This window comes from Manis pentadactyla, chromosome 1, assembly GCF_030020395.1.
Source record: "Manis pentadactyla isolate mManPen7 chromosome 1, mManPen7.hap1, whole genome shotgun sequence".
Classification (NCBI taxonomy): Eukaryota; Metazoa; Chordata; class Mammalia; order Pholidota; family Manidae; genus Manis; species Manis pentadactyla.
This window is the reverse complement of record NC_080019.1, coordinates 117471014-117498424: the sequence shown is the minus strand read 5'-3', so window position 1 is coordinate 117498424 and position 27411 is coordinate 117471014. Positions and strand designations below refer to the sequence as shown.

The following is a 27411-nucleotide window of genomic DNA, read 5'->3' as shown; positions in this document are numbered from 1 at the left end:
TTCTCAGTCTCAACCATTTTGATGTCAAGTGTTGACAAAACATTGTGAAATAAAGTGCTGGTCCAGAATGGAGACCTGGTTTCCCACCAATGCCACTTCCACCAATGGTTTCATATCGTTAGCTCCCAGTTTTGCTACCAATTGAGAAATGACTAGTTTCAAATACTGTCTTTCTTTTGGTGAATCCCAAATTTATCTTTCGAAACAAGACATCTCTTTAGGTTTGAATATCCAACTACCTACTTTAACATCTACCTCAGAGACATCTCCGAGATACCATGTTCATAACTGAATTCTTGACTGCCAGTGATTCTCCCGTTGCAAGCTTTTCCTTCTCAGGGTTTCTAACTCAGTACGTGGAAATACATCCAGCCAACTGTCAAAACTGGAGGGATTCATTCCTGATACCTCTCTCTCCTTCACTACCCAAACTCCTGCTCGACCCAATCTTTCTTTCAATCTTGTCAATTCAAATTATGTCTTTTCACACCTCACTACCTACCCTGCACCTCCCTAGTCCAAGCTACCTTCATCCTCCTCAGAACTCCTACAATAGCCTCTTAAAGAATCTGCTCTTGCCCTTTTCTAATTCAAATTCCACATGATAGCTGGGTGCTTCTCCTAAAATATAAATCACATATGTCCTTACCCTGCCTACACACCTTAAATGACTTCTCAATACACTTAGAATAAGCTCTAAGTTCTTGACCATAGTCTACAAAGGCCTACATGATCCATCTCCTGATTTTTCCTCCAAATTCATGGTTCTCTGTGCTTGTGCTGTGCTGGTCTCTGAACATGTCAGGTCTTACCCTCTTTAGGGTTGTTTGACTCTTTTTCCTCTGCCTGGCACACTTTCCTTTCCCCTCATTCTTGGACCTGGCTAGCCCATCTTCCTTTTTCAGATCTCAGCTTAAAGGTTACTTTATTAGTAGAGAAGTCTGTACACTAGGTAAATTTTGTCCCTCCCCATCTCACGACACCTTACTTATTTCCTGTATCTTAGTTATCATAATTTATAACAAATACTCACCGGTGGATTTACTTTTGCAGTCCTTGTCTCCTTAACTAGACTATAAGCTCCTCCAGAAACAGTTCTGTAATTGTTCTTCATGTATACAAAGTCTACCCCATTACTTAGAACACAGTAGGTGTTTAATTCATATCTTCTGCTGCACATTGTTAAGACCTGAAAATATCAACACAAATTTATTCCATGCTGATAAAGTCCAACCAAATGGGTGAGAAAACAAGGAAACATAATTGAATAAGTCTTGTTTCTTCAATCTTTTCAGATTCTAATCCCTAGAATCTCTAGCACAATTCATTTGCTTACTGAACCTTTCCCAGTTTTCCAAGTTGAGAAGGGAAATATCTTGGTAATATGTTCCTTTGCTTTGCTCCCCCAGATGCATTTGACTTTGTGCAGGAATGTGGCTTCCACAGGTATGGCTGAGAGCAGAGAGAGAGGTGTTGGGAACAGAAGGGGTGGAAAGGGGGAAAAAGAGGAGGGGAACCATGTGGAGGAGGTGGTTGTCCTTGTGCAGCTTGGACTTCATCTCAGCTCACCCACATTGGAGTGTTTTGTTTTGTTCTTTTAATGCCATATACATCCATTATACTCTTCTTCTCATCTCTAGGAATCCAAAAATAAATGAGCTGTTGGTCACGGCTTTGTGCTGGCAAAACTGGCAAGTATGGGCAGACAGCCTCCTAACTTTAGGAGTCGTCTCTTGTCACTACCACCCACTGCCATTGCCTCTTTGGAGTTTATGGTGCACCTATTCCTGCTAACTCCACTGGGAATGTTGTTCCATTTAGGTACCCATTGTTACAGATTGCAGGGAGGAGGATATGGGCTTTCGAGTAGTTTTTTTTAACTCAAGTAAAGGTCTGTTGCTTCATCTGCTTAATTATTGCCTTATTCTGTTACTAAAGTGAAGCCCTTACCCCTTCCTCTCCAGCACCCATGCTCATATTCTCTTTCTTCCTTCCTATCAGGACCAACTTCCTCCTAATCCCTTTTGACATTCACCTTGACATTTGTTCAATCCACTCTGCATTTTTTGCAGAGACAAACTCAGGGATTCTCTTAGCAGGGCAGGGTTGGCCCAGGACTAACTGTTATTCAAGTCAGACCTTTGGTAGAAAGTTGTCCTACCTCCTTGTTTTAGAAACTCACCCATTAACTCAACTGTGTAAAAAAAATTATAGAACTCCACTTTGTTGATTATTGAAAATAGACCTGATAAATTCTGGAATTTGTTTATACCTTTTACTAAGACTGAAGTCAGCTTGAAACAAATAATTTTTTTTCCATTTGGGTGCAGGGGAGGGGTAGGAAAGGGCTAAGGTAGAAAGAGGAGGAAGAAAGAGGAAGAAGCTACCAAAAAGGAGGATCTAACACTGGATTTCAGTTCCCACTACTGGGAAATGGTTCATTTCCAATTCTGCATTTCAAGAACAAAAAGACTTTCTGAATATCTTTTTTATGCTCTTTGGATCAGTATGAATCCTTAGCAGTAATTTATGTCTTCCCGTACTTAAATGGTTAAAATATTTTGGGAAGTGAAATAACCATATTTAAGGATGGTTACTAAGTCAAGACAGGACACTTCAAATACACTGTTCCTCAGATATAGTGTGAGCCACAGAATCCGTTACAGAACAGCCTTCCGGCTTTACTTGACTGTGATAGCCCACTCATTAATTTGTCCATTCATTCAATGTTCAACAACCTCTTTGAACTGAGCATTATAATTTTCAGAGTATTTCCCCTCCTTTTACTTGATTCTCATGAGAATCCTGTGATGATATAGTACCTTAACAGAAATTACCATTTTAGAGAACAAGAAACTGAGACCCACAGAAGTTAGTCAGTTGTGGAACTTTAACTGGAACCCAGATCATCAGATTTCACATTGCATTCTCTTTCAGTTCTACCTACTTTAACTTAATCAACATTTTCTGAGTGTGCAATGTGTTGGGCGCAAATCAAAGAAAACAAAAATGAGGTTGAGGAACTCCTAGCCTATCAAAGAAAGGAAAGGATCTAGGCATGGGTATGGAGGGGAGGTAAGGGAATCCTGGGAGTCAGGTGTAGAAAACTCTTGTAGGAAATGAGATTACAGAGAAGCTTGAGGGCCTAAAGTACTTGATTTATTGAATCACTACCACCATCATCTAGCTTTTTCAATATATATATCCCAAATTATGGTCTTTATTAACATCCTTATTAATCTTTTTCTGTCCCACTTTCTTCTGAGTATTTTGCTGGCATTTTAGTGCCAGTGCTTTCAAAGAGTAAAGTTTTTCTTAACTTGGTGTTTATACACTGAAAGCTGTTGGACCTCCAACTGATTGTAGGGTTGTTGAGATCTTGTCTGGTAGTATTATGCATGTGCCATTATACCCAATTCATCCTTGCCTGGCCACACAAAGGAATTGGTTACAGTTTCTGGTAGATAGGCACCATCCTGCTGGGCCTCCTTGACTAGGTGGTATGGAAACTGGTCTGGATGCAGGGTTGGCACCTGGACATGTCACCTGTCAGTTTATTCCCCAAAGGTCTGGGATTCCCAGAAGTTTGGGGTGAACCTGGACTTAGTCTAGTAAGCATCCGGATCTATTAGGTGTCCATTCCTGTTAGGGATTGTGTTGGTTCTGGGGTTCAGGCCATGAATGTTACTTGAGGTTGTGCTTTGGAACAGCATGATGCTGGGTGATCTATCTGTTCACAGTAGAAACTGTCAGGTGCTAGAAGATATAAAGCAAAGCTCTGACCTGCAGGCTGAGTCAAGCTAATGATGGTGATGATGGAAATAGCTGAGGCTCTGTGTGTGCTCCAGGCTCTTGTGAATCTTCCCTCATTGGGTTTTGGGTATAACTGGATGGTACACTGTGGTGGCTGGGTTATATCCTGCTCTAATCAATACTGGATGAAAAACTCAGAGGCTGAACCTGCCCAAGAATAAGTCAATGCCCAATGTTGATGTTGGAAGTAGAACACATCCTCTGAGAAGAAACCAGAGGTTTTCATTTGGCTCAGAATCAGGACCTTTGGGGCCCAGTCTTGGCTCTAGGACTATTTTTCCATGACCTAAAGCAAGTTTTAGCACCTTTCATGGCCTTTGTTTCCTCAGTAGACTATGTGCCCCTTGGGGTCAGGGTCCCATGCTGTATTCATATTTGTTTCCCCGATGCTGGGGATCTTAGATGTTAGATACTTAACACAGTGTTGACCCCACAAAAACTGTCAAAAAACTGTGTGTTGTTTGAACAAGCTAATGAGTGAATGAATAGAGTGAACTGAGAATAAGGAATTACACTAGTGGTTTAAGGGAAGAAGGGCTTAATCAGCATGATGGTCCTTACCTATCCCCTAGATTCTGATGTCCAACCCCATGTACTTTTTCAAGAACCAGTGATTCAAATAATGGTATGTCCCCAAAAGCTGATCACAGCATTATGATGTTGTAAAGACAGAAAGACTGATACAGTTTATTAAAATCTTTTTTCTTAGCATTTACTAGCTATACATGTTGTAAGAATCAAAAATAAATCAGTAGCCCCAGAAGGATCCCAAGGAAGTCTATCTACCAGGAAGGCTCCTGGGTGGTCTCACAGACAGCAAAGTAACAAGGAAACCCTTTGACATTTGCAAATGCTACGAAACAGCAACAAACAAGATAACCACACTAAGAGCAAGTGGGTGGAGACAGTTCAAAGATTTACAGGACCTACCTAATCTCATTATGGTGGTTGTGCTCAGAAAGGGTAATGTTTTGTTGGTAAAGTGTCTCACAGAGTGAAAGGTCTTCTCTAAGAGTGAGTGGCCAGTTTTCACTTTTGCTATAGACCCTAAAGATGTGGGCAGCATCAACTTTAGGTCAAACATTCAAAACCGTGATTTAGGGGACTGTTTGCATTTAAAAGACTTCACCTAGAGCTTTTCTGTGTCTTGAATATGTGCTTGTTACATAGATAGATATCAAACTAATATATAAGCATTACACAATTTGCAAGAAAAGGATAAAGGAGGGAAAAAGCATTCATAATTCTACTACTCTAAAGCAATCACTGTAAATATTTTTTGGTTAACTGTGCATTCTTATATCTAGCCTATTTTCTATAAGTATTATAAACATAGGTGTGAATATACTATATACATACATTACATATGCATACATATACTTCTTTACCTGTTACCATAAGTATTTTCCAATTCTAATTTTTAAAAAATTACTTGTATTATAATTTACTTAACCACCCTCCATCCAATATCCTTTTCTCCAACATAGTCATGATGGGGCATGTAGGTTGTTTTTGTTGTTAGATATAATGCTTGGGCACATATATTCATTCAAAGATTTTTTTTTTCCCCTTGATTGTTGAATTGTGCCTTGAAAATAGATTCCTAGAAGTAGAATTACTGAGTCAAAGGGCATGGCTGCATTTATGTTTCTGGAGATATGTGAGCAAATAGGTCACTGAAAGAGTCATGATAACCAGTACATATTATGATAGTATTCCGTCACTTCATTTCATCAAGAATTATTCACATATCAGTTTCCATAGTAACTATAAGTATTGGCTTAAAGTTCTTTTTAAAAATATTTTTATTAATGTATCATTGATATATACTCTTATGAAGGTTTCACATGAAAAACATTGTGGTTACTACATTCATCCATATTATCGAGTCCCCCCCCACATGCCCCACTGAAGTCACTGTCCATCAGTGTAGTAAGATGCCAAAGAGTCAATACTTGTCTTCTCTGTGCTACACTGTCTTCCCTTAACCCCCCGCCCTTAATATTGGTAGGGGTGGGGAAAGGTGAAGTGAAGAAGGAAGAGACACTTAAAACTTGAGTGCAGCTTCAGAACTAGACAATATGGATAATTGACAGTTAGAAATTAATGAGGCATTTCTGAAACAATATACATCAATTAATAGCAGTCTTCAGTTTACCAAAATGGATACTATGGCAAAAGAGATGATTCAGGGTGGACTGGTTGATGGGAATCAACTCTGTCACTAATTTGAGGGATCATTTTTGTAAATCATTTTCCCCTCTGGACCTTTTTCAATTGTAGAACTTGAAGGTTGAACATTAAGGACAGTTTAGACTATGGGGGTCATATCCAGATAATGAAGACACACACATAGAATTATGGGGTCCAGTCAACTGTTCTTTTCTAGACACCTAGAGTTACTACCCTGCTGAGATCTATGGTTCTATCAGAGTTGTGCCATGAAATAGCAGACATTCTAGGAAGTTATGAATCCCCAAATTCTATTATGTCCCATATGGATTGATGGCAAGATCTTTCAGGGCCATATTTCCATGGAGGGTTTCTGCAGAGAATGTTGAACAAATGGACTGATGAGGCGGCTTGAGCCATCTACCACCATGAGGATATCTGGCATTTGGCGCCTCCCTAGTGTTCTCCTGACAGTTCCCTATCTGGATGGTGGCACACAGAAATTAGCAAGATGATACCAATTTATTCAACTAATGAATAAATGTAGCTTCCCTCATTACCTGGTCTCCACTCTGGGGGCATTGTTGAGTGGGAAGCATAACCTCTCAGATTTCAAGAGAGGCCTGGGTCAGTTTTTGGAGGCTTCTGATATTGAAACAAACAAACAAAAAGATACTGTTATTATTAATATTTTACATTAGTAGGGCATATTTATAACAATTAATGATACAATACTGAAACATAATACTGACTAAAGTCCACTAATTAGTCATATTTTAGCTTTACCTTATGTCTTTTTCTGTTCTATACTGTGTTAAGTTGTCATGTCTCCTCTGGCTGCTCTTGGCTGTGGCAATTTCTCAGACTTTTTGTGTTTTTGAGGAGCTCGATGATTTTGAGGAGTACTGGTCCAACACTTCATGGGAGAGCCCTCTGTTGGGATTGAGCTGATACTTCTCTCACAGACTCGGGTACTGGAGGTATAAAGACTTTTTCACCACCTCATATTAAGGGTACATACAATCAACATCGTTTATCACTGCTGACGTTGACTCTGGTATCCTGGCTGATGTAGTGTTTGTCAGTTCTCCACCTAAAATGACCATCCCTCTCCCCGTTCCCATACTGCACCCTTTGGAAGGAAGTCACAACACACAGCTCACACTTAAGGAGATGGAAGTTGTACTCCCCTTCCACGAAGGCAGTGTATCCACATACATTATTTGGAATTCCTCTGCAAGGGATGTTTATCTCTTCTCTCCATTTATTATTTTTTTCAATAATTTTTTTATGTCTATGTGAACTCATGGATATTTATTTTATACTTTGTATTATAATCAAATATTATCTATTTATTTTGTTGCTTAAAATTTCCAGCTTTGGTCACTGGGAGCTGTCCAGGTAGCTCCAACATCTCTGAAATAGACCCCTACCCCATCAATGTAGGTGTGTGTGTGTGTGTGTGTGTGTGTGTGTGTGTGTGTGTGTGTGTGTGTTAGCAAATCCTTACTTTACAGGGCTTCAAGTCATTCCCCTCTAATTTAGCATATTTCCTGCTCCAGTCCTAGAATCAACCATTTCTCCAAGGAGCCTTGCTTCCATTACTGGGGAATGGTATTGGCAATCGAGAGCTGGGCACTAGGTACACTCATTGCTACTGTGGCATCATTGCTTTGAGGCAAAATATATATAAAAATTTACATTTTCAACACCAACATACAGACAATTATAATACAACTTCACTATTCATAAGATAATTATAGATTTATTAACAACATTAAGTCTCAGTACTGGAGGAGCTTGTGAGGGTTCCTGCACTGGTCTTACAATGGGACCCACACACAAAACTTGTGCATGATGATCTTCTCATTTCCATCCTGTCAATGTACCCGTAAGACTGATGTTGAACTTCAGTGGAGAGCATGTGAAAGACAAACTTTGAGGCCTTCTCTGAATGTAAGGCCACAGCAAATGGTTCTTTCGCAAGGCTACCCACCCCATTTCCTCATTCCATGAAAAGCCATGGAAAAAACAGTGGATTTAGAACCAGGGCATCAAAATTCTAGATCTGACTCTGTCAATGACTCAATGTGTGTCATTCTTTCTGGGTCTCAATTTCCAATTATATAAAATCAGCAGTATTTGGATAATTTCTAAGGACCCTACCAGCTCTAGCATATTGTAACTCTTAAAAGTTTTGAACTGATAGAATGTAATTGGCTTCACGTCTGCATATAAATGGGCATCAATACTACAGAAGATCTAAGCCAGTGGAGGGATGGTGGTGGTGGGGAGGTCACTGATAATAAACAGGAGCTGTTTATTATTTCCTGAGAATGGCAAGGTCTGTTAAAGGCCTTATTTTGTCTGGACAATCGGTCCTGAAGAACTATGAACTATTTTGTTAAATATGGAGATCAAAAAAAGTATAGGAAATATTGATGGAAAGTATCTCTTTTACTGCCTCCAAGTTTGGTAGATCAAGGCTTTTTTTCTTTTTTCTATTTTTTTGTAAGGGCAAACTCCTCATCTGCTATTTCCTCTGACTTCAAATAACTTACCTTTAATGCATTGATGGCTGAGCCACTCTAAGTTTCTTACCAGGAATCTCTCTCTAGGTTTTTTTCTTTCCTTCTTGTGTGTGTGTGTGTGTGTGTGTGTGTGTGTGTGTGTGTGTGAATGTTATGACATATTTTTCACATGCACATGGGGCCCAGGGCTTAAAGACTGCCCAGTTTACAAGTGACATCTCCCATCATTGACTGGGACAGTTTCCAAAAACAAACAGAAGGGGAAAAAAAAAACTATAGTGCTGAAAAGACACTTGGAAACTGTCACTTTTGATTATGAATGCTGGAGATCAAAGGTACAAGGTCTCAGAACCTACCTCCTCTAACTCAACATTTAAAATCTTCATTTGGCTTTTGAACCCACTCAGCATAATCTCAGACTTTGGTCTACAATTGGTTAAAAATTGATAGAGGTGATGATTCTGGGACTGCCTTCTTTACTTAGAAGTTTAAATTTTAACCCCTTCCCCTATTCCAAGTACACATATACAGACAGCTCCTTTCCACCCCCCGACTTTAGGTTATGTAAATATATATTTAGATAAAAAGGTATAGAATTTAGAACAGAGGGACATCATGCAGATCACCTGGGTTATTATTTCATACAGTTGAGGAAACTGAGTCCTGACAAGTGTTTTGCTCCAGGCTCTATTAGGCGTTCTAGGCAGAACTGTAATTAGAAACCAAGGTTTTTCTGGCAACAAATCCAGTTGTTGTTTTTTTTTCCTACTTCACACTGTGCCCCCGTGGAATTATGTGTGTGTGTGTGTGTCTGTGTCTGTATGTACATATGTTGCATAGACTCTGACATGTAGGAAACATGCACCAAGCATCTGTAGTCTGACCTCAGGGAACAGTTTAATGACTCGAATTTCAGGCAGCTGAAAGGTTTCTGCGGGTGGAGGCTGAAATAAACAAGAAAAGCCACTGTGGAGATGTGAATGGAAAAGTACCAGTGCACTCCCTCCCTCCGCACATTCTTCCGCTCTCCAGCTCTCCCTGCCATCAAGCCGGCTTCAGATAGGCTTCTGCAGGGTCAGGTGTACAGAGGGCGGTGAGAAGAAGGAGGAAAAAAAAAATGCAGGCACAACACGCAAATCAAGTTTTTCCACTTCTAGCCTTAGGTAGTAAAGAGAGCTGGTACAGCAGCAGGGCAAGAGGGTGGGCCAGCTACCCTGAGTTTACAAACAGGAGCTTTCCTCCCTTCATCCCTCTCCTCGTCCAGCTGCTGCTTTCCCTCATGTTAAGGTTTCATAGGAAGTGAAAAACCTGCTATTCAAAACAGTGATCAAATACAATAAACAAATGATTAGGCGCCCCCCCCATCACTTCTCTATTTTAAGCTCCCGATATTTATTTCCATTTTAAATAAGTGAGAAAAGTGGAAAATCAATGTCGTGGGGGGAAAACTCTGAGCTAGCCTGAAAAGGTTTTAAAAGAAAAAGAAAAGTCTCAGAATAATACAGGCTGAAAGCAAGCAGCATATGGATCAAAATAAAATTTTGACATGTTTTCAGAAGGTAATGGCTGGAAATCATCTTTTACTTTTTTAATGTCTCAAAATTTCTGCTCAATTTCTCTAAAACATACCAAGAGAACTCCTTTCTTTTTTAAGGATAATATAGAGAGCTTGTTTTTTGCAATAGCTTTAAATGAAGGATCTAAAATAAGAACAAATAGGTAAAATTTTACACCTCAGATAGATAATATCTCCCATACCCATCAAGAGTGGTGTTAGTACCACAGCACAGGTGACAAGCATAACCAAGCCCAAGTGACTATCAAAATGCCAAATTCATCATGACTTGGAGTTTGTTCCAAGAAACAGTTTACAGTTTACACAGTGCAAAGTAGCTTTGCTTTCTGCAGTTCTGCCAGAAACTAAGATACCTTCCTCCAAACCCAGGTAATAGGATCACCCTGCTTTTCTAATATGACACAGGATCATCAAACCACACAAACTCATTTTCAGATATGTCCAGAGGTCATGCACATCTCTAGTGAGGGCCAGCCTGTCCTATAGAAAGAAAAAAGCCTTAAGGATTTGAGTGATTAATCTGCAAGGTTCCTTCCAGTTCTAAAATCTGTAATTTTGTGATGTGATAGCTTAGAGATCTACCAAGGTCCAGAAGTTCCTGGCAGGTGAAACCAGTTTCCTTTTTGGAGACCCCTTAGAAAGAAGTCAAGGCAATGTTTATTCCATGGATAGGTTCTGGTTCCTTTACATCTATAACCATGGGGAGGTTTTGTAAGAGGAACTGGGTGTGAAATCTGTTTCTTTCCTTATTAAATCTTTCTTAAATAGATTTAATATTAGGACTACCTATTACCTGTTTTATTTTGTAACATAGCTTATCTTTACCCAGCTGCCGTGATTAAGAATCCATTACTATGCCCAGGCTATGATGCAAAAGGGCTAGCCTGGTCCTCACTTCTGAGTATTAATAGCCAGGAACCATGACATCATAAGCCTGGTTGGTACACAGTATCTTCAAGCCTACAAAAATCACTCATAAGACCCCAGACGTGGAATTTCTCTTTATAACGTCTTAAGAATGAAAGCTCTCTTTAGAGCTTCTTAAAAATGATTTAAAAGTATATGAATATGTTCAAGTCAATCCTTTCTTTCATCCTATAACATAGCACTGCTGGAGGGTGGGCTGCCCACGTAGTGATGCTTACTGGCTACTGACGGACCGAGATCAAGAAAGAGAAAGAAGGACATTCTGAAAGAAATTCTATTGGTATAACATTTAATAAGTTTACTTTCCTAGGAACTGAAATGAGATTAAGAGATGGATGCACAATTTTCCTCACCATTCATTCAGCAGAGACAGGCACCTACTCAAAAGTCTCTATCTTCAGAACATTTTCAGTAACGTTTTTGTCTTTTAACTGTCTTCTGCTTTGATCAGTTTCTTTCAGTGTAAACACTGACTTGGCAAAAACAAATTTAAAAATCCACTAAAAAACTGTAGTAGAAATGTGGGACTCTGGCACTTGGTACCAGAAATAATGTGCTAAGGAGGTTTGAGGTCTCTAGTGGTGGGGTTAATTATCTATAAACCAGGTCTGGTGGGTTTTCCCTCCAAGGGCTCCCTGAAGAGAATTAAAAAGGGCTGACTTACAAGAGGGGTGAATTACTTCCCAGCCCCCATTCTGGTTGGTTCTACAGCCAGAGGGAGCCGATTTCCCTTTGCTCTGCAGCGCCCCCATGGGGCTAAGGTTGGACTGGCAAAGAGAACGCAGAAGGGATGAACTGTGTGTCTAGGTCAGTTGCGGGTAGGGGACCAGTGAGGCAGGATGGCAACTTTGACAAGAAAAGTGAACAAAAATCATATAGGTAATCTAACTGTAGGACCAAGAATAGGGCAGAGCCATACATTTCACATTCCAAACCATACAGGTACATCTGAGAAACCCTAAAGTTCTTATTGCTCATAAAAGATAGGGAAAAAACAGTCACACATATAAATAAACAAAGAAAATCACTTCAGCAAAATCGGGGCATCATTTTGAATCTAGTGGGATTCATTTAAAACTCTTTGAAAATGAGGGATAAGGAGACAATAAGAAAAGCAATTTGCCTTCTAGCAGAATGGACCTGCACTTGACAGTATCATGTGTCTTTGGGGTTAAAATGCTCACTTCAACAACAGTGACAGGATTAGACCAATGTATACTTTTCAAAAAATCCTTTACAAGACAGGCTTTTCTGCAGAGGCTGAAGTAATCCATCTGTCCATAAGTATTAAAATATTCAGATTTTACAGGGACAGACACTTGCACGTATTTCCTAAGCTCCAGCCCTTGCGGAAAATAATCAACACCTTTGGACCTCTCCTGGTTCTTTAAGAGGGGAGGACTACATCCACAAGAGCATTTTCAGCAACTGACCTGAACTTTCTTCTGGGAAAGTGATCCCAAATATCCCAGTAACCAGCCAGCAGTCTTTCACAGCTTTGCTCACTTCTCCATTACAAACCCAAATTTGGGGTTGGGAGACGTTGATTATTTTAGGAGAAATCTTTATCGGAAATTAACATGGGCAGAAATTTTGTGGAACCTTTAAGAACTCATCTGTAATTTAATGAGTCGCCTGAAGGACTCTCATAGCCAAGGCTCAGAACAGCCTGACCTTTGAAAGTCGTTTCTGGTCCAAACATTTTGGGTTAATTCTTGAGGAATCTGAAATATTATTTTCCCCTCACACCCTTCTTTTAAGAGAGACATAAAAGAAACAAGAGTTTCCCTCATTCAGGGATGAGTAGGAGGGGAAAAAACCCCAACCAACATTTAAATAGGGAAACTGGCAGTTCTGAATAAACAAACAGAGGCCCACAGTGAAATGATTCTGCACTGTATTTGCCTTTAAAAAGAAAGGAAGAAAGAAAGATTTCCCCTTCTCCTCCTCCTCCCAACTCAGCTCGAAAGCTAAGAGGACTGTGCTGCGTGCAGCGCGTTATAGTTGTAGCACAGTCTGTTCTAAATACATGCAGTATCTGTGATACTGGCACGGCAGGCCTTCAGAATTCCCTCTGGCTGATCTCTTAAACACAGACAGAAGAGATTTTTTACAACGACCTTGAAAAGAGCCGAGGGGGGTGGGAAGTGGGGGAACGGGGTGGGGGTGGGAGGTGGAGAATCAAGACCTTAAGGAAAAGCAAAACACAAACATGTATTTGGCTCACAGACTTCTGAGAACACATGCGTACACATACCCAAATACATACACGTTTCTTGCAGTAAGAGATCTCCTAAGAGTTAACAATAACAGAAAGAGTAAACCCACCACTTGCTGTCCTGGAAAGAAACAAACCAAACCAAAACAAATCCTTTGAACAGGTTCCTCTAGTGCAGGAGACCCTCCTCCCGGTAAAAGTCCAAGGGGGAAGAGGAAAATTGCACCAAAAAAAAAAAAAGGGGGTGTGGGGGGTGAGAGGATTGTTACATACGATTAAAAATGTAAGCTTCTTTCAGTAATATCAGTGCCAAAACACCACATCTTCTTTAAAATGCTTGAGAGATTTAGAAAGGGAAAACACACACACACACACACACAAAATCCAACCGATGCGGGATCCTACGATTTACGTAACATCACAAACTTGCAAACAGCAAAAATCATCAGAAAAATCCGAAAATCATCAAAATACAATCACCAAAAAACCAAGCCACCACATCAACAAGGAAAAAACAAAAACAAAAACCTGTCTTAAATAAAAATAAAGCAGACGAACCCACCGAAAACTGCTTTGCAAATATTTTTCTCGTGGTGCCTAATATTCTAGCTGGAAAGAGCTGTTTATTGTTTTTCTCTCACTCGCCTCTAAACCTGCTATATATAACAGAGTTTTTCCAACGGTTCGAACTTCTCGCTCCCTTTTGTATATTTAGCTCGAGAAGCTGAGTTTATGGATAAGAGTAGAGGAATTAGACCCAGACCCCGAGAAAGCAAAGCGCACTCCCCCTCTTATGTCACCGAATAGCAAATTAGTTCTCAGAATTCCAGAGGCCGAGCTTTGCTACAGCGAAGACGCCGACGTCACAGAGGGGGCGCCCACGTGACGCTGGCGGAGCAGGACGTACCATCGCCTTGGACTTGGGGAGGGAGGGACACAGTCGGGCCCCTCGAGGCCGGAATCGGAACCTCTAAATCCGAGACGTCCGGCCTGTGAAGACCTTGAAATATGTCGGGAGGAGGGAAAATACTGTGGCTTAGAGGGCTTTTTATGGGCCAGAGGAGACAAAAGTCCCGGAGAGTTGACACCGAGTCCTCCCCTGCTCCGCAGCAGTGGTAAAGTCCGCAGCTCAAATTCCGAGAATTGAGCTCTGTTGATTCTTAGAACTGGGGTTCTTAGAAGTGGTGATGCAAGAAGTTTCTAGGAAAGGCCGGACACCAGGTGATTATTGCTGTTGCCGCCGCCGCTGCCGCTGCCGCTGGTGCCGCTGCCGCCGCCGCTGCTCATGATCATTATTTTACCTTTTAATTCTTTTTTTTTCCGCTCTTGCCAAATGCTTTGGCTCCAAGTTTCCTATGTGTATCTATTGATATAAATGTATATTTTATTTGTTCTAGCTGTCAGGTGTTAAAATAAATGCCGAAGATTAGTCCCACGTCTCTCCCACTCTAGGATATAGATTTTAAAATATTTATTATTTAGTCTTGTTGTCTGAGTGAATCGGCCGGTTTGGGAGGCTTTTGCCGCCCTCTCTTGTGTTGTTTTGGTTTTTGAAAAAGCGGTGGAGGACAGGAAGGAGGGGAATTAGGGGGCGGCTGGAGCAGAGAGCCAGACAGTGTTTGGGGCCGATTCGGGCAAGTCTGGGGACTGTCTGGCCCCAGTCGGCGGGGAGGACGCGCGCTCGCGCTCTCGCTCTTTCTGCTGCTGCTCGCGTACGGCTTGTGATCTCGCTGGATTCGTGCGGCTGTTTTTCCCTCTTCCCGCTTGCTGACTGCTTTCCTTGCTCCCTCGCTCCTGCCTCCCTCCTCCTCCTTTCCCGCGGCTCTCCTTCCTTCCCTTCTCCGGTCCTTCTCGGTGGCTCCGGGAAGTGAGAAGGGAGGCTGCTCGCTCGCTCGCCCCGCTTGGCTCCCTTCCACCGGCCTCAGTCCTCTGGATTGCCTACCTCCAAGCCGAGATTTGGGAGGAAAATGCAAGCAACTCCCAGGGCTTTTTTTTTTGTTTTCCTTCGCATAAACCCAGATGAAGTATCGTTTCTACTCTTTCCTTTCGGAGCTGTGATCTTTCTAATGAAATCCAAATGTTTTGGTGTCCCTTTCCCCCGTGTTTTGGGGGAGGTTTAGCTTGCCTGGGGGCGGGGATGTTGAATACTTTGAAAATTATTCTTTCTTGGTTGCAGTCTAAGGAGTCGGAAACCCCCGCGCGCTTCCTCTCCCCATCCTCAGGAGAGAGGCTGATGATGGTGGGACCAGGATTTGGGGGGTGGGGGGGAAGGGGTGCGTGTCTACACCTGCGGTGCTGTTCAGCGTGCGGGGACTCCGGGAACCTTCACAGAACTGCCCAGCCGAGTGGGAAGGTGGCGGGATTTCTGGCGGTCGCGGTGTTTGTATTTTGGGCGCTGCGTGACTCGGTGTTAGCTCCCAATGGCTGTCCCCCCAACCCCCCCTAACCCCCCTTCCTAAATTTTATTTTATTTTTCCCATGGTGCAAGCTTTGTAAAAAAGACAACTGCAGGCCAGAGAGTAGCCGACGTCAGGCTTCAGATTCCCGAGGTCCTTGCGCTGGGCGAGGGGAAAAACAAACAGCCCCGGCCCACGTTCCTACGTGCAAGACCCGGGAGGAGAGAAAGGCACTTTGTGGCCCTGGCTGGGGAACCCGACTCGGGAGGAGGGGGCGCGGGCACGAAAGGGAGGTCTTTGTGAGTGATTTTGCAAAAACGGCTTTCGAGGTTGGTTGGATTTGCAACCTGTGGCTCTCCTCGAGGGAGTAGGAATGAGGGAAGGAGGCGGCGGCGGCGGCCCGGGCGGGAGCGGGTGTGGAGCTGGAGCCTCGGAAATGGGCTGCGCTCGGGGTCAGCGGGAGCGAAGGGCCACCCCGTTGCGGGATGTAGTGACCGTGGTAAATGTCTTGAGATTTGTGGATTGCGTTGTCTTTATAATGCAGTGTTATTGGAACTCCAGCGAAAAATGGAACTAGTATTGCAGTGAGTTTTAAGCTCCCCCATGGAAAACAAGAACACAACCCAACAGATTAAAAAAAGAATGAAAAGCCCCCTTTTGTGTTGTGCCCCTTATCCAAATGGTTAGGGTTTGGTGCTGGGGGGCCTGACAACTTAGCAGAGGGAATGACCCCAAACAGGGTGCTGAAAGTCCAGAACTGTTACGGGGTCCCTGACCGACTCAGTGAGGTGGTCATCCCTCCCCCACCCCAGAAAGCTGACTTAATGTTTTACGGATTTTTAAAAAATCAGTTCATGTATTTCAGAAGGACGATCTTGTAACGCTTTATCCCACCACCCCGCCCGCCCAACCTTTTTTTTTTCTTTAAAGCAAAGTATCAATAGATGCCTTTTTTACTGTTTGGGAAAAAAAAAAAGTGGGGCAGGAGAGAGAGAACCAGGGAAAGAGCTGTTTAGAAATACAGTTTGTGGCTCCGCGATGCCGCCGGCTTCCTCTACAGAGACTGCCAGTTTCCCTTTTTGTTTGCAAGGTGTGTGTGGTTTTAATAAATAACTTAAAAAATAAGAGGTAGGCCGGCAAGATCTGTCAGGAGACAGGTATCTATTTTGCTCACTATTTACTACCGAGCCTTTGGCACTGGAACAGAACCTCGTAAATCTGCAGCCCAAGTTGAAGTTCATCTGGCCCTAGTCCACACGCTATTCCTGGAGGTAGCAAACATGAGCTCAAAAGAACAAGGTGAAATCACATTCTTGCTTTAAAATATATACTTTTTTTTTAAGGAGAAAAGATGTTTATCTCTGGGGGAGGAGGAAATGGAAAGAGCCCCAGGAGATGGGCATTCCCTTGCTAAAATGACTGTAGTTGAGTCTTCGGGCCAAATAGAAACCTGTAGATGGGAAATATTCTTCCCTCCCCCCATTTACAAGAAGAAGTTTCCAATATCCTATTTGGAAGACTTTTCAGTACTGGCCCAAGCACAGGCTGATTTTAAGGGTCTGTTGAGAGTGACAGTAAGGCTAGAAGCTGGTTGTAAAAACTGGCAACTTGAACAAGAAGGCAGCTGGAAGAAGGAATGCTCCAATTGACATTTTCCTCTGTGCTCAGTTTTAAGTGTTTTACCCCATTCTTTCTAGAAAAGACTCTCCAATTTATTCTGGTTGGTAGACGACGATGGGACTCTAAACTCTTAGGCTGTTGTTTGCCGAGCCTTGAAGAGTTCCAGTTATTGGTTGAGTAAATGGTAGCCATGACTAGATGTCAAAATCCTTCCTTCCCTCTCTACCCTACCGGGTAGCCACACTCACTACCCACTTTATTATGAAAAACTTACAAGATTCAAAGGACGTGGTGCAGTAGTGCCACCCCTCGGTGGGTGAAACTCTATTTGCAGAAGTCAAATATTTGAAAAATACTGTGAAATGACTTTATGAGGATTTTTTCCCCCTTTAGGAAGGCGAGATAAAAGCAGCTTTAACGAAAGGACTTTGCAGTCAATTTTTCAAATGGAGAGGGAAAAAAATCGCTTTCCAGCTAAGATGGTGTCATGATAATATAAGCAAAGTAGGGTGTCTGTGTGTGCTATGCGGGGAGGGTTGCCTAGTTGCCTTCAAGTAGGCGTTCTACAGGTGGGGGTAGCCCCTCTGTCCGCATGGACTTGACTTCTCAGGGCATTTGAATTCTGCTACTTGTCTGACATTGAGATAAAGAGGCGTATTTGGGTGTAAAAAAAAAACCAGTGAGTGGAAGTCCTGTAGTTTTGTTGGCGGTGATGGTGATGTTTGCGGGGGTTGGGGGGGTGGAGGGGTAGGAAGATAAGGAGGAAGATTTGTGGATGGCGTGGGGCAGTGGTAGGATGGTCTGAACCGGATTTGGAGCCCTCTGGGAGTCAAAATAGTGTGGCGCGTGCAGGTTTCCTGCCCTGCGCAACAAGTGGGAACGCCGCCGCAGTTGCCGCCGCAGTTATCCTAGCGAGGCTGCTGTGTTGCTGTAAAGCTGACCGGTTCCTCTTCGTCCCACTGCAAACCAGGAAAGGCTCCACTAAACCCTCCCCACCTTCCAGTCCGAGACTAGCAGCCCCACCAAAAGACCATGCTCGTCTTCCCGCCTCCACCCCCGGCTTTGTCAAGCGCTGTGAGCCTGGGTGGAACCCTACGGCCCTCAGGGCCCCTTTTCTCCGTGGGGATCAGGAGTTAATTCACGATTTTCTATGCTGATTGACCAGTGTTTGGCAGGAAGCTCTGCTAATACCGTCGAGTGCCATTCTGCTTTTTGGAGATAAGTGCACCTTTTCTTTCCCTTCCCAAGACATTCAGCCTTTGGGCTGGAAAAATCAACGTATAATATATGAACGCAGCTCCAGGTACCGCGTTGTGGTTGCTAGAGGTGTGAGCAACAGGAAGAACAGACTTAGATCCAAAAAAGTAAATGTTTCCTCGCATTGCCTACGGAGGCAATCCCTCTAAACAGATCCCACCACGCTAAAAAAAAAAAAAAAAAAAAAAAGTGGAGGGCACTCGGGCGTGGAGGGCTGTGGCCACGCAGTGATTTTTCGAACGGACTGGGTCTGCCACCTAGTGGTAGGTCGTGACTGAGTTCCCCGACTTGGAAGGTAGAAGGACCGCGTCACCCTAGGGTCCGTTCCCAATTATCCCTACCAGGTGCTAGTACTGACAGAGGGGGTGGGAGCACCCTTCAATTTGGATGATATCCGACCTCCGAAGTTTTGGTAAGATGATGAAAATTAGAAAACTTCCTGGATCCTTGCCCCATCCAGGGTCGCTCAGCCATGGGCATCTGCCTCCACTAAGACAAAATACACCGTTTTGAACACACTATTCCCTGTCGCTCTGGCCTCTCTCCGGGGGATGTCGGTGTGGACAGATGCCGTGGGGACTCTGGGACATCACAACTCTTTACAGGTGAAACTGGCCTGAAGAAGAGGCCTGTTAATAGTGAAAAGTTACCTAACCGGGACCAGATTTTAAGCTTCTGAATTCCAGGTCAGTGACTTAAAGGTAAAGGTGAATTTATCTCCGCTCCTTTGAGGCATCGAAGAAAAAGGAGCAGCGGTCAGAGAGAGCTATGATTTTTAACCTCTTAGTTCACCGTAGTTGGAACGATTCCCTAGTTGTCTTGGAGGAATTTATTTAGAAAATATGGCCTATGATGTTAGTTAACAGACACGAAAAGCCTACTGTAGTGTTGAGGGGTTTCAGATCTTGGGTGTGTGTGCATGTATTAGGGGGTCATTAAGGCCAAGTCCCTAGAGCTGCAGAAGTGCACCTCACTTGGCCCGACGTTCACATTTGGATTCTAAAAGTACTCTTCTCCCCCTTTCTCCCAAACCTTGCTTAGTGGCTTGGCGAAAAAACACTTGGGGATGGAGAGCGAGGGGCGGGGCGTGGGGATTCCTACGGACAGGCAGAATGTAATCCTGGTAGAATTTGTGCCACAACAGCTTCTTAATCAAAGTTTTATTTCTCGGAGCTCAAAACTTAAGATGGCAAACGCGCGTCCGCGTGCTGGCGGCCTCTAGCGACCGCCGGCGTGCGTCCCCGAGGGAGACGCCGTTGTCTCCACCGCCTTGGTCCGCGGGAATCGAGTTCAGTCACCCCCACTGCTGGTCGAGGCCGCGTCGGAGAAACGCGCCTCTGTTCAGGTTGGAAACGAATATGCAGATGTGTTTGAAGAGCGGTCATGTTTGAGTCATCGCTTTCCAAGGACAGTTAGTGCCTTCTATCTTCAATAACGTGAATAAAGACCTTGGCTGACTTCCGTTCCGATCGGATTTTTAAAGGCATTGTTTGCTTGGGGACATCATGCCGCTGCCCTCCTCTACCAGACTTTTGCAAGGGTCGAGCCCGGTCCAGCCAGGATGTAGGAGATAACTTTGCTCCCGGACTTGGTTTGCTGGCGTTGTCTGCTGGCCCTTTCTGGAAGGCTGGCGCGAGCCGGGCGCACCGGGAGCGTCCTTTCTGCAGCTTGTCTTCAGATTTTGATGATACAACACATCCCTCTATTTTATTGCATTTCCTAGAAGCTTGCAGACTTGCAAGCTCACTGTTGGCAGGAAAGGTGATAGAAATGAAAGTCAGGACACTACGTCCCCGAACATTCCGGTCACCCGAAGCGACTGCCTAGGCTACCGCATTATCAAATTTGCTTTCATCTACGTTGTCTCCCCACTTTCCTCCTCCCCCAACACAACTAAGAGCGCGAAGAGTGTTCCCCCTCCCCCGCCTAGAAAATCAACAACTCCGCTGTTTGACCCCACTCTCTAGCGCGGACCACTGTGGATAGTTAGCTGAGCGGACCGGCGCGGCTTGTTAGCTGAGACGCAGCGCAGAAAGTGAGCTCTCGTGCAGGAGCCCTGATGTGGGTTTCACTACAGCAGCTCCAGCCTCATTAAAATTCCTCTTCCCTGCCCTTAAACAGTGCTTTGCACTTCCAAATTCCCCTTTGAGTTTCTCAGCGACTTATTAGAGTTATTAGATTACCAATGACCCAAAGGCCGGCCGGGATAGAGATGCGGTGGGGGGAAGGGAGGAAGTCATTCTCCCAATCTGTAGACGGAGTCTAAAGTAGGTCAATGGGAAGGAGGGGCGGAGCGACCATGTTGGTTTCAAGCCTTGATGGAGAGCGCTCTCTAGTGTTAGGCTGCGGTAAAACACCATTAGGTTTGAGCTCCCGGAACCAGCGGACTCCTAATTTCCAATAAACGCATTTACTTAATTTGTAACTTCCCTTCCTAGATTCTCACCCCATCCCATATTAAATTTCAGCCTTTGCTTTCACATTTACTCCCCCAGGCGAAGGGAATGGAAAGCATCAAAGAAGGATTTTTATGAGGCCGAAGAGGCCCAGTCTTTACCGACGGATCCTGACCCTACCTCCGCCGCTGACAGGATGCACGGCGCAGCGTGACACCGCCCACCTGTTTTAGGGCAAGACAGCAGCCTTAGAGGCTGCGACTTTCGCACTCCACCCCCCGGCCCCTGAAAACGCCTCTCGGGGCCAGCTAATGAGACTAATTAGGAGATGGCGCCCAGGGTGGTAATTCCCAGGAAGGCCTCCAGAAATCTAGGCAAACTTGGAGCGTGCCGCGGCGCTCGCTGGGGTCGGCGTTCGTGCCTCTGCTGAATCCTGTGTCTCTACGGTTTCGGAGAAATCCGATTCGGAAATCCCTAAACCTGGCCAGGTTTGGCCTGGCAGCACCTATTCGAAAGACTTTGGGCGGAAACAGAGACGAGCTGGGTTCCCTTTCTTGCCAACGTAGGCGGAAGGGACTTTTGGTTTGGTTTTCCTCCAAATTGGCTGGAGCACTCTGGAGGGAGACCCTCAGCCATAGAGAGTCTCCATGTTTTCTGACGCCTCACCTAACTCCCTTAAAAAGGGGAGGAGGCAAGCAGAAAAAGTGAAAAAGAAAGAACGAGGGACACGACGCACTAGGGAAACAAACGCGGGAACTGGGCGATGTGCAGTCATAAAATGAGCTTCGGATTAGACCCGAATTCCTGGGCTGTAGACCGGCTCTGCTGGTCTGACTTTCCCCATTGATAAAAGTGTTACGGAGGAAGGGTTGGGCTAGGTGAACTCAGAGTCCTGGGCCGGGCGCGGACGAGGGATTTAGGGGAAAGTGTTGCTTATTCCCCACCCCACCCCACCCCGGCAAACCTTCCCCGGCGGCCCCCCTCCCCGGTGAATCCCCGGCGGCTCGCGCGACGTAGGCTGCGATCCTGGCCGCTGTCGGGGGCCGGCAGCTTCCTGGAAAGTTACTTCTCCTTGGAGCCGGCGATAGGCACTGTTCTGTGAAATCCGCTGAGCTTAGATCGACTATGTTCCGGGAATGAGAGGGCTGTGCCATTCCCCTCACTGCCCCTGCCTTGACGGCGTAACAGGAAAAAAAAGACGCATACAATGTTGGCTACCGAGGTGCACAAAACGTTTTATTTGAGTGTAACCAAATTAAGGCCTGCCACGGTCGTAGTAGCGTCGGGCCTCCAACGTACCTGCGGGGGCTTGGAGGCGGATGGGCAGCGGTGCCCACAGAGCGCCTGGGCTGCGCGGTCCCTGGCAGACAGGTACGGTAACGTGGGGGTGGGCGAATCTGCGCGGGCTCGCGGCGACGCGCAGGGCTCAGGTTTGTGCGTGTGCGTGTGTGTGCGCGCACGCGGGCTGCGGAGAAGGGGGTGCCTAGTGTCCTCCCGAGTGAAAAAGGCAGGAAAAGAATGGGGGCTTTCCTATTGGCTTGCTCTCTTGCTGTTAACCTCGCCTCTAGCTCTTCTCTCAGCTCCTCCCTCATCCCCCTTCCCCTCCTTTCTGTTGTCCTCTTTGCCTTTTTTTGACCGAGTCCCTCTTTTTTTTTCTTCTCCAACTCCTTTAAAAGATTTGTCTTCTCGAGGTGCCTAATTGAAAATCCACAGGGGACGCCCGGAAGGAGAGACAGAGTGTGGGGTGGAAAAACAATGACTGACTCTCACTTGGTGGTCACTTTGGCTGGGGCAGTGTTGGGGGTCAGGGAGTCCAAGTCGGGACCCTTGCACCTGTCAGCTTCTCCTGGACAGCTCTGCTCTCTTGGTGGTGGTTTTTGTGGAATGATTTGTGTATGTGGCATTGGTGGGGTGCTTGAAGATGACAGACCGAATTTATCCGGGATTTTGCTGGGGATTAGTTTTGAGATCTCGGGCAAGGCCTATACCCTGGAGCCTCAGTGCCCTCCCCAGTAAATCAGGGCTGTAACAAGGATCGGATAAAATAATAGATGGGAAAGAGCTGAGTGGTTTGTAAAAACAAACCAAATGCTAGTGGTCAATTTACTCTGCAGCATCCAAAGGGAGGCATTGTGTCCCACATACCCCCACCCTCATACTTCATGCACTCACTAATTGTGGGTCACTAATTGTGGGGCATTCTAAGGTAGAGCTTCCATAGGAAGGAGTGGACTTAACAGGAAGGGTGCCTTATGTATATGCATTTATTTTGGCCAAGCCAGGCAGAGGTTTAGGGTGAAAAGTACCCAGTGCAGGGCCTGGTGACAGTGGACCCAGGAGAACTGTTTTGTTTCAATCTGCATGTAGAGTGAGTCATTGCCCATTTTTCAAGGTGACATGGCAGATCTGAGCTTCTTGTGGTACTAAAAATCTCTGACTAGAAATCCACAACCGAGCTGGTGGTTGAAGCTTGTTAAAGGAGAGCCTTAGGTATTCCAGAAGTGTTTAGAGATCTCTTTCATAGGGGAAGAGAAGGTTTATAAATAAACCTCTCATGTGGTTTCAGCATTCTTTTTCAAGGAGACAGCCATTGAGCTTTGGTTAGAACCAATTTAGTGTATCTCTCTTTGCCCATCTTGAATTAGGATGGGGAAAGGAAGAAATAGGGCCTTTCATCTTTTTCTGTCCTCTCCCTTCCCCCATTTCTTCTCCCCACCCCCCACCACTCATCCCCACTCACTCACATGCACACACTAACCTTGAAGCTGATGAGAATGAGTGACTGGCACTTGGGACCACAGAGAAATGTCAGAGTGTTTGGTTACAGACAGAAGGAAACCTCTCATTTTAGAGTGCTCATTTGGTAAGACTCAGCAGCCTGGAATGGGGGCAAAGTGTTTGTGTGGGGGAAGGAACTTAAAGATGAGATTCACCCACATTAGGGTGCTGTCTTGCATGTTCTACAGCACGTAGGCTGATTTGGAAAGGGGACAGGAATTTGAGCCAAAAGACCTAGGGCCGGGTCAGTAACCATCTACGTGGCCCAACATGACCTCCCTGGCCTCGGGCCCCTTTACTGGGAAAATAGCTCTTAAAGGCTATGCTTTTTTAAAAAAGCGGAAAGGACAGAAGGTTCAAATATTGTTTTGTTTTGCAGCCCTCGTGCAGTCATGAGGTTCTTACACCTATGCTTTTAATTATTTTCTTTTAGAGAAACCAATTTGGAGAGGGCACATACTTATTTCGCGAGGGCTCCCTGGCCAATTAAACACACAATTAAAATGTTTCACCAGCAGAGGGAAGCACAAGCTTGGAAGTTTGTAGAGCTCTGGTCTTAAGACCCAGGAAGGAAGGGAGAGAAAACTGCAAAGGAAGGCAAAGATTCCCAAGGAAAGCATAGAGACACCATGTCGGGTTGTATTCTGCAACAGATTCTTTGAGAATCTGCATTCAGTCTTAAGTGTTTCAGAGTCAGGAACTCCCACCTGCCTGAAAAAACCACTTGAACCCCTGAGTTTCAGTTTCGTCACCAGTGAAATAGGGATAAAGATACACTGACAGCCTTGTGGAATCATTCTAAGACTTACTTGAACAATACTATTTTAGTAGCTTTTGAAATTCTTCCAGAATTTTTAGGCTCCTGAAGGATCATTCTCATTAATATTGAAAGAACCACTTCTTTTATACTTTTCTCTCCCATAAACTCAAGTGGTCTTTGAGTAGTATACATTTTTTACTTTGAACTATATGTGTAGATGTAGATGTAGATGCAATTAATGTATGCAATTGTATTCCCAGTACTGAGGGTAAAAACATTATTATCACATAGCTTTGGGTACTTTTGTTTCTGTAAGAGCAGAGCTGGAAAAATGCTAACTTGTGGTAAAACCACACCAGCTGGCAAGCTATAGCTATCAGAGTTAAACTAAATACGTGTGTCCTAAAATAAGACTATAGTGGCCAAGCTTACATTCATTAAATCAATTTCTCTTTGCTTTTTTCCTGTTCCATGCAGGTTTTGAGCAAAATTTTGAACTGTGAATCAAGGCATTGGGTAAGTAAAATGAATCGTATGCCTTAAAATGTTGTGGACAAACTGTCTTTTGACTTTGCCACTGCATGTGTTTCTGTGAACTTTGCCCTTTTCATTAGATGAGATAAAGGCTGATGCCCTCTGCATCACTCCCAGCCCTCTGTCCTTTACCCCTGTGTTAGACTGTCTGACCTGTTGTATGAGTATTCATTCTCTCACTCATTTCTTAATCAAATTAATTTAGCCACCTACTATGGTCTAGCACTGTGCTGGGTCCTTGGTTTAGATTCAGACAATTCTAAAGTTTAACAGAAGAGAAGCAGATGTGGCTGGGATAATGAAATGGGATACTGCTGAGAATAGTTGCAATTTTTGAGGAACTTCTGTGGACCAGGCACAGATCTCTAATTTTACAGCCATGTAGAAACCAAAGCCCCAAAACAGTAAACTGCCTCCTGCAAGTCACACAGCTAGCAAAAGGGAAAGCTAGCATGCTGATCTCCAAAACATGGTTTCCATCCCCTGTACATTCACTGCCACTCAATGCATGGCAGAGTATTTGGTATGTGTGAAAAACGTTCTACAAATATTGATTTTTTTCCCTTCTACTTTCCCCTAAAGAGCTTCCCATTCTGACTTATTAGGTAAAGATTATCCTCCCCATTTTACAGAAGTGAAGAGTAACGCCCAGAGATGGGCCATGAATTGTTCCAAGACCAAACCAAGAGGCCTCAGTTTGTACTCCAAACATTAGCAGGCTGAGTCCCCTGCTGTCACCCACCTGTTAAGAGGAAAGAGGTTCTGGAGAACTGATCCCCTTTTTTTTTTCCAGGTGAAGACAAAATGGCCTCACCAGCTGACAGCTGTATCCAGTTCACCCGCCATGCCAGTGACGTTCTTCTCAACCTTAATCGCCTCCGGAGCCGTGACATCTTGACTGATGTTGTCATAGTAGTGAGCCGTGAGCAGTTTCGAGCCCATAAGACGGTCCTCATGGCCTGCAGGTGAGGGGTGTGGAGGGGAAAGGCTGGTGAACGAGAGGAGAGAGGGTGCCGGCAGCCAGCGAGGCGGAACGTGTGGGCCTTTGGCTGTGTTTGGTATCACGTCTCAGCTGAATGCAGATCACCGGTACATGGTCTGGCTGAGTAGGTTCCCAGGAAGCAAAGGAGTGAATACGCTTCTAGAAAAGAAAGAATTTCTGTTTGGTGGGAAGAGGGAGAAGAAATCATAGTACTGTCTCAAGAAAGGATATGTTTGGAGTAAACATACAGAATAACTTCAATTAACCAGTGAAAAAAGGGCAAGTGAAAGAAAGTTTTAAAACCATTTAAGCAAGTTAATTTGGAAGGCTTTGCTCCTTTATTCTCTAACTGTATTTATTATAAATATAATATAAATATTGTATTATAGATACTGTGACTCTATTTCTTTGGGTGTATGTAAGTTAGAGAGAGCTAGCTAATTCTTCCTATTTGTCAAGTATTACAAGTTTTCAGAGCAATTTTATATTACATCATTTCCCCAGGTCTTCACAGTAGCCTGTGTTATGGATGGTACCCTTACCTCCATTTTATAGATGATAAAATGAAGACAGATAAATGAACTGATGTAGAGTTAGGGAGCTCTATTGCTAGTAGAGAACTTACTCAGCACTTAACAATAAGCACCTGTGGTTTAACAGTGGCAAGAACAGAGGTTATAGACATACACAAAGAGTAAATAATGCTAACTGAATGCTACTGTGTGCCAGGCATTATTCAGTACCTTTTACATTTTCAATCTTGCCACAACCTTACAAGGTAGACGGTATTGTTCCTACTTCGCAGATAAGGAAACCAAGGCACAGAGAAGTTAATTATCTTACCCAAGGTTGCATAGCTACTTACCTATTGAAGTCTGGCTCACTTCTGGCAACCTACTGAGAAAGAGAAGGATCAGGATGACAGCCCAGAATTCCGACTTACAGTTGAGTACTCCTTCCTCCACCTGACAACATGGTACCTGCAGGCATGGCCTGAGGTTTGACTTGCATCTTCTAGGAGTGTTGACCTTAGGACAGTCTATGGACCTTTAGAAAAGTAGTAGGCTGTAGATGTAGGCATTATTTTATTTATTTGTTACCAATACCCAACCTGCTTCTAAAAAAAAAAAAAAATAGGATTTTTAAAATAAGGATAACATGATGAAACAACAAAGGAAAAGTTTCTCCCAAAGATACAGACTAAAAATAGTTACTGCAAATGAGTGCTAAATTTAACTCTGACAATCCAAGCAGTTAAGACTAAAGGGACAACAGGTTTTGTGACGTTGAGAAAAATCATTTAGCATCTCTGATCTTAGGTACCTCCAGTTATAAAGGGGAGAATGATAGTATCTGCTTTGCAAGGTTGAGAGGAACACAGGATAATGTATGTAAAGTGCTTAATGACTCTTGGGCTTTTAGAAAGCTCTCCATAAATGGCAGCTCTCATT

General features: G+C 44.1%; 1 protein-coding gene and 1 long non-coding RNA gene across 6 annotated transcripts in view; one reads left to right on the top strand and one right to left on the bottom strand.

The window, feature by feature from the left end:
- The window catches only part of BCL6 (BCL6 transcription repressor), a 47897-nt gene that overhangs the window by 10832 nt on the left and 9654 nt on the right, over nucleotides 1-27411 (top strand). Inside the window, exons 1-3 of one of the 5 annotated variants that reach the window (XM_036875318.2) lie at nucleotides 14322-14458; nucleotides 24922-24960; nucleotides 25772-25943. In XM_036875318.2, coding sequence (XP_036731213.1) covers nucleotides 25783-25943 — 161 coding nt within the window. In that variant the 5' untranslated portion in view covers nucleotides 14322-14458; nucleotides 24922-24960; nucleotides 25772-25782. Of the gene's footprint in view, nucleotides 1-14321; nucleotides 14459-16620; nucleotides 23770-24921; nucleotides 24961-25669; nucleotides 25693-25771; nucleotides 25944-27411 lie in introns of those variants that run through there. The other 4 variants (XM_036875320.2, XM_036875319.2, XM_057501023.1 and 1 more) reach the window with 4 other exon arrangements.
- LOC118907084 (uncharacterized) lies at nucleotides 3521-14270 on the bottom strand. Its single transcript, XR_008997197.1, has 4 exons — nucleotides 14145-14270; nucleotides 9401-9460; nucleotides 6772-6959; nucleotides 3521-6630 (listed from the first exon to the last, which is right to left on the bottom strand). It is a non-coding gene; the product is annotated as an uncharacterized LOC118907084 (long non-coding RNA).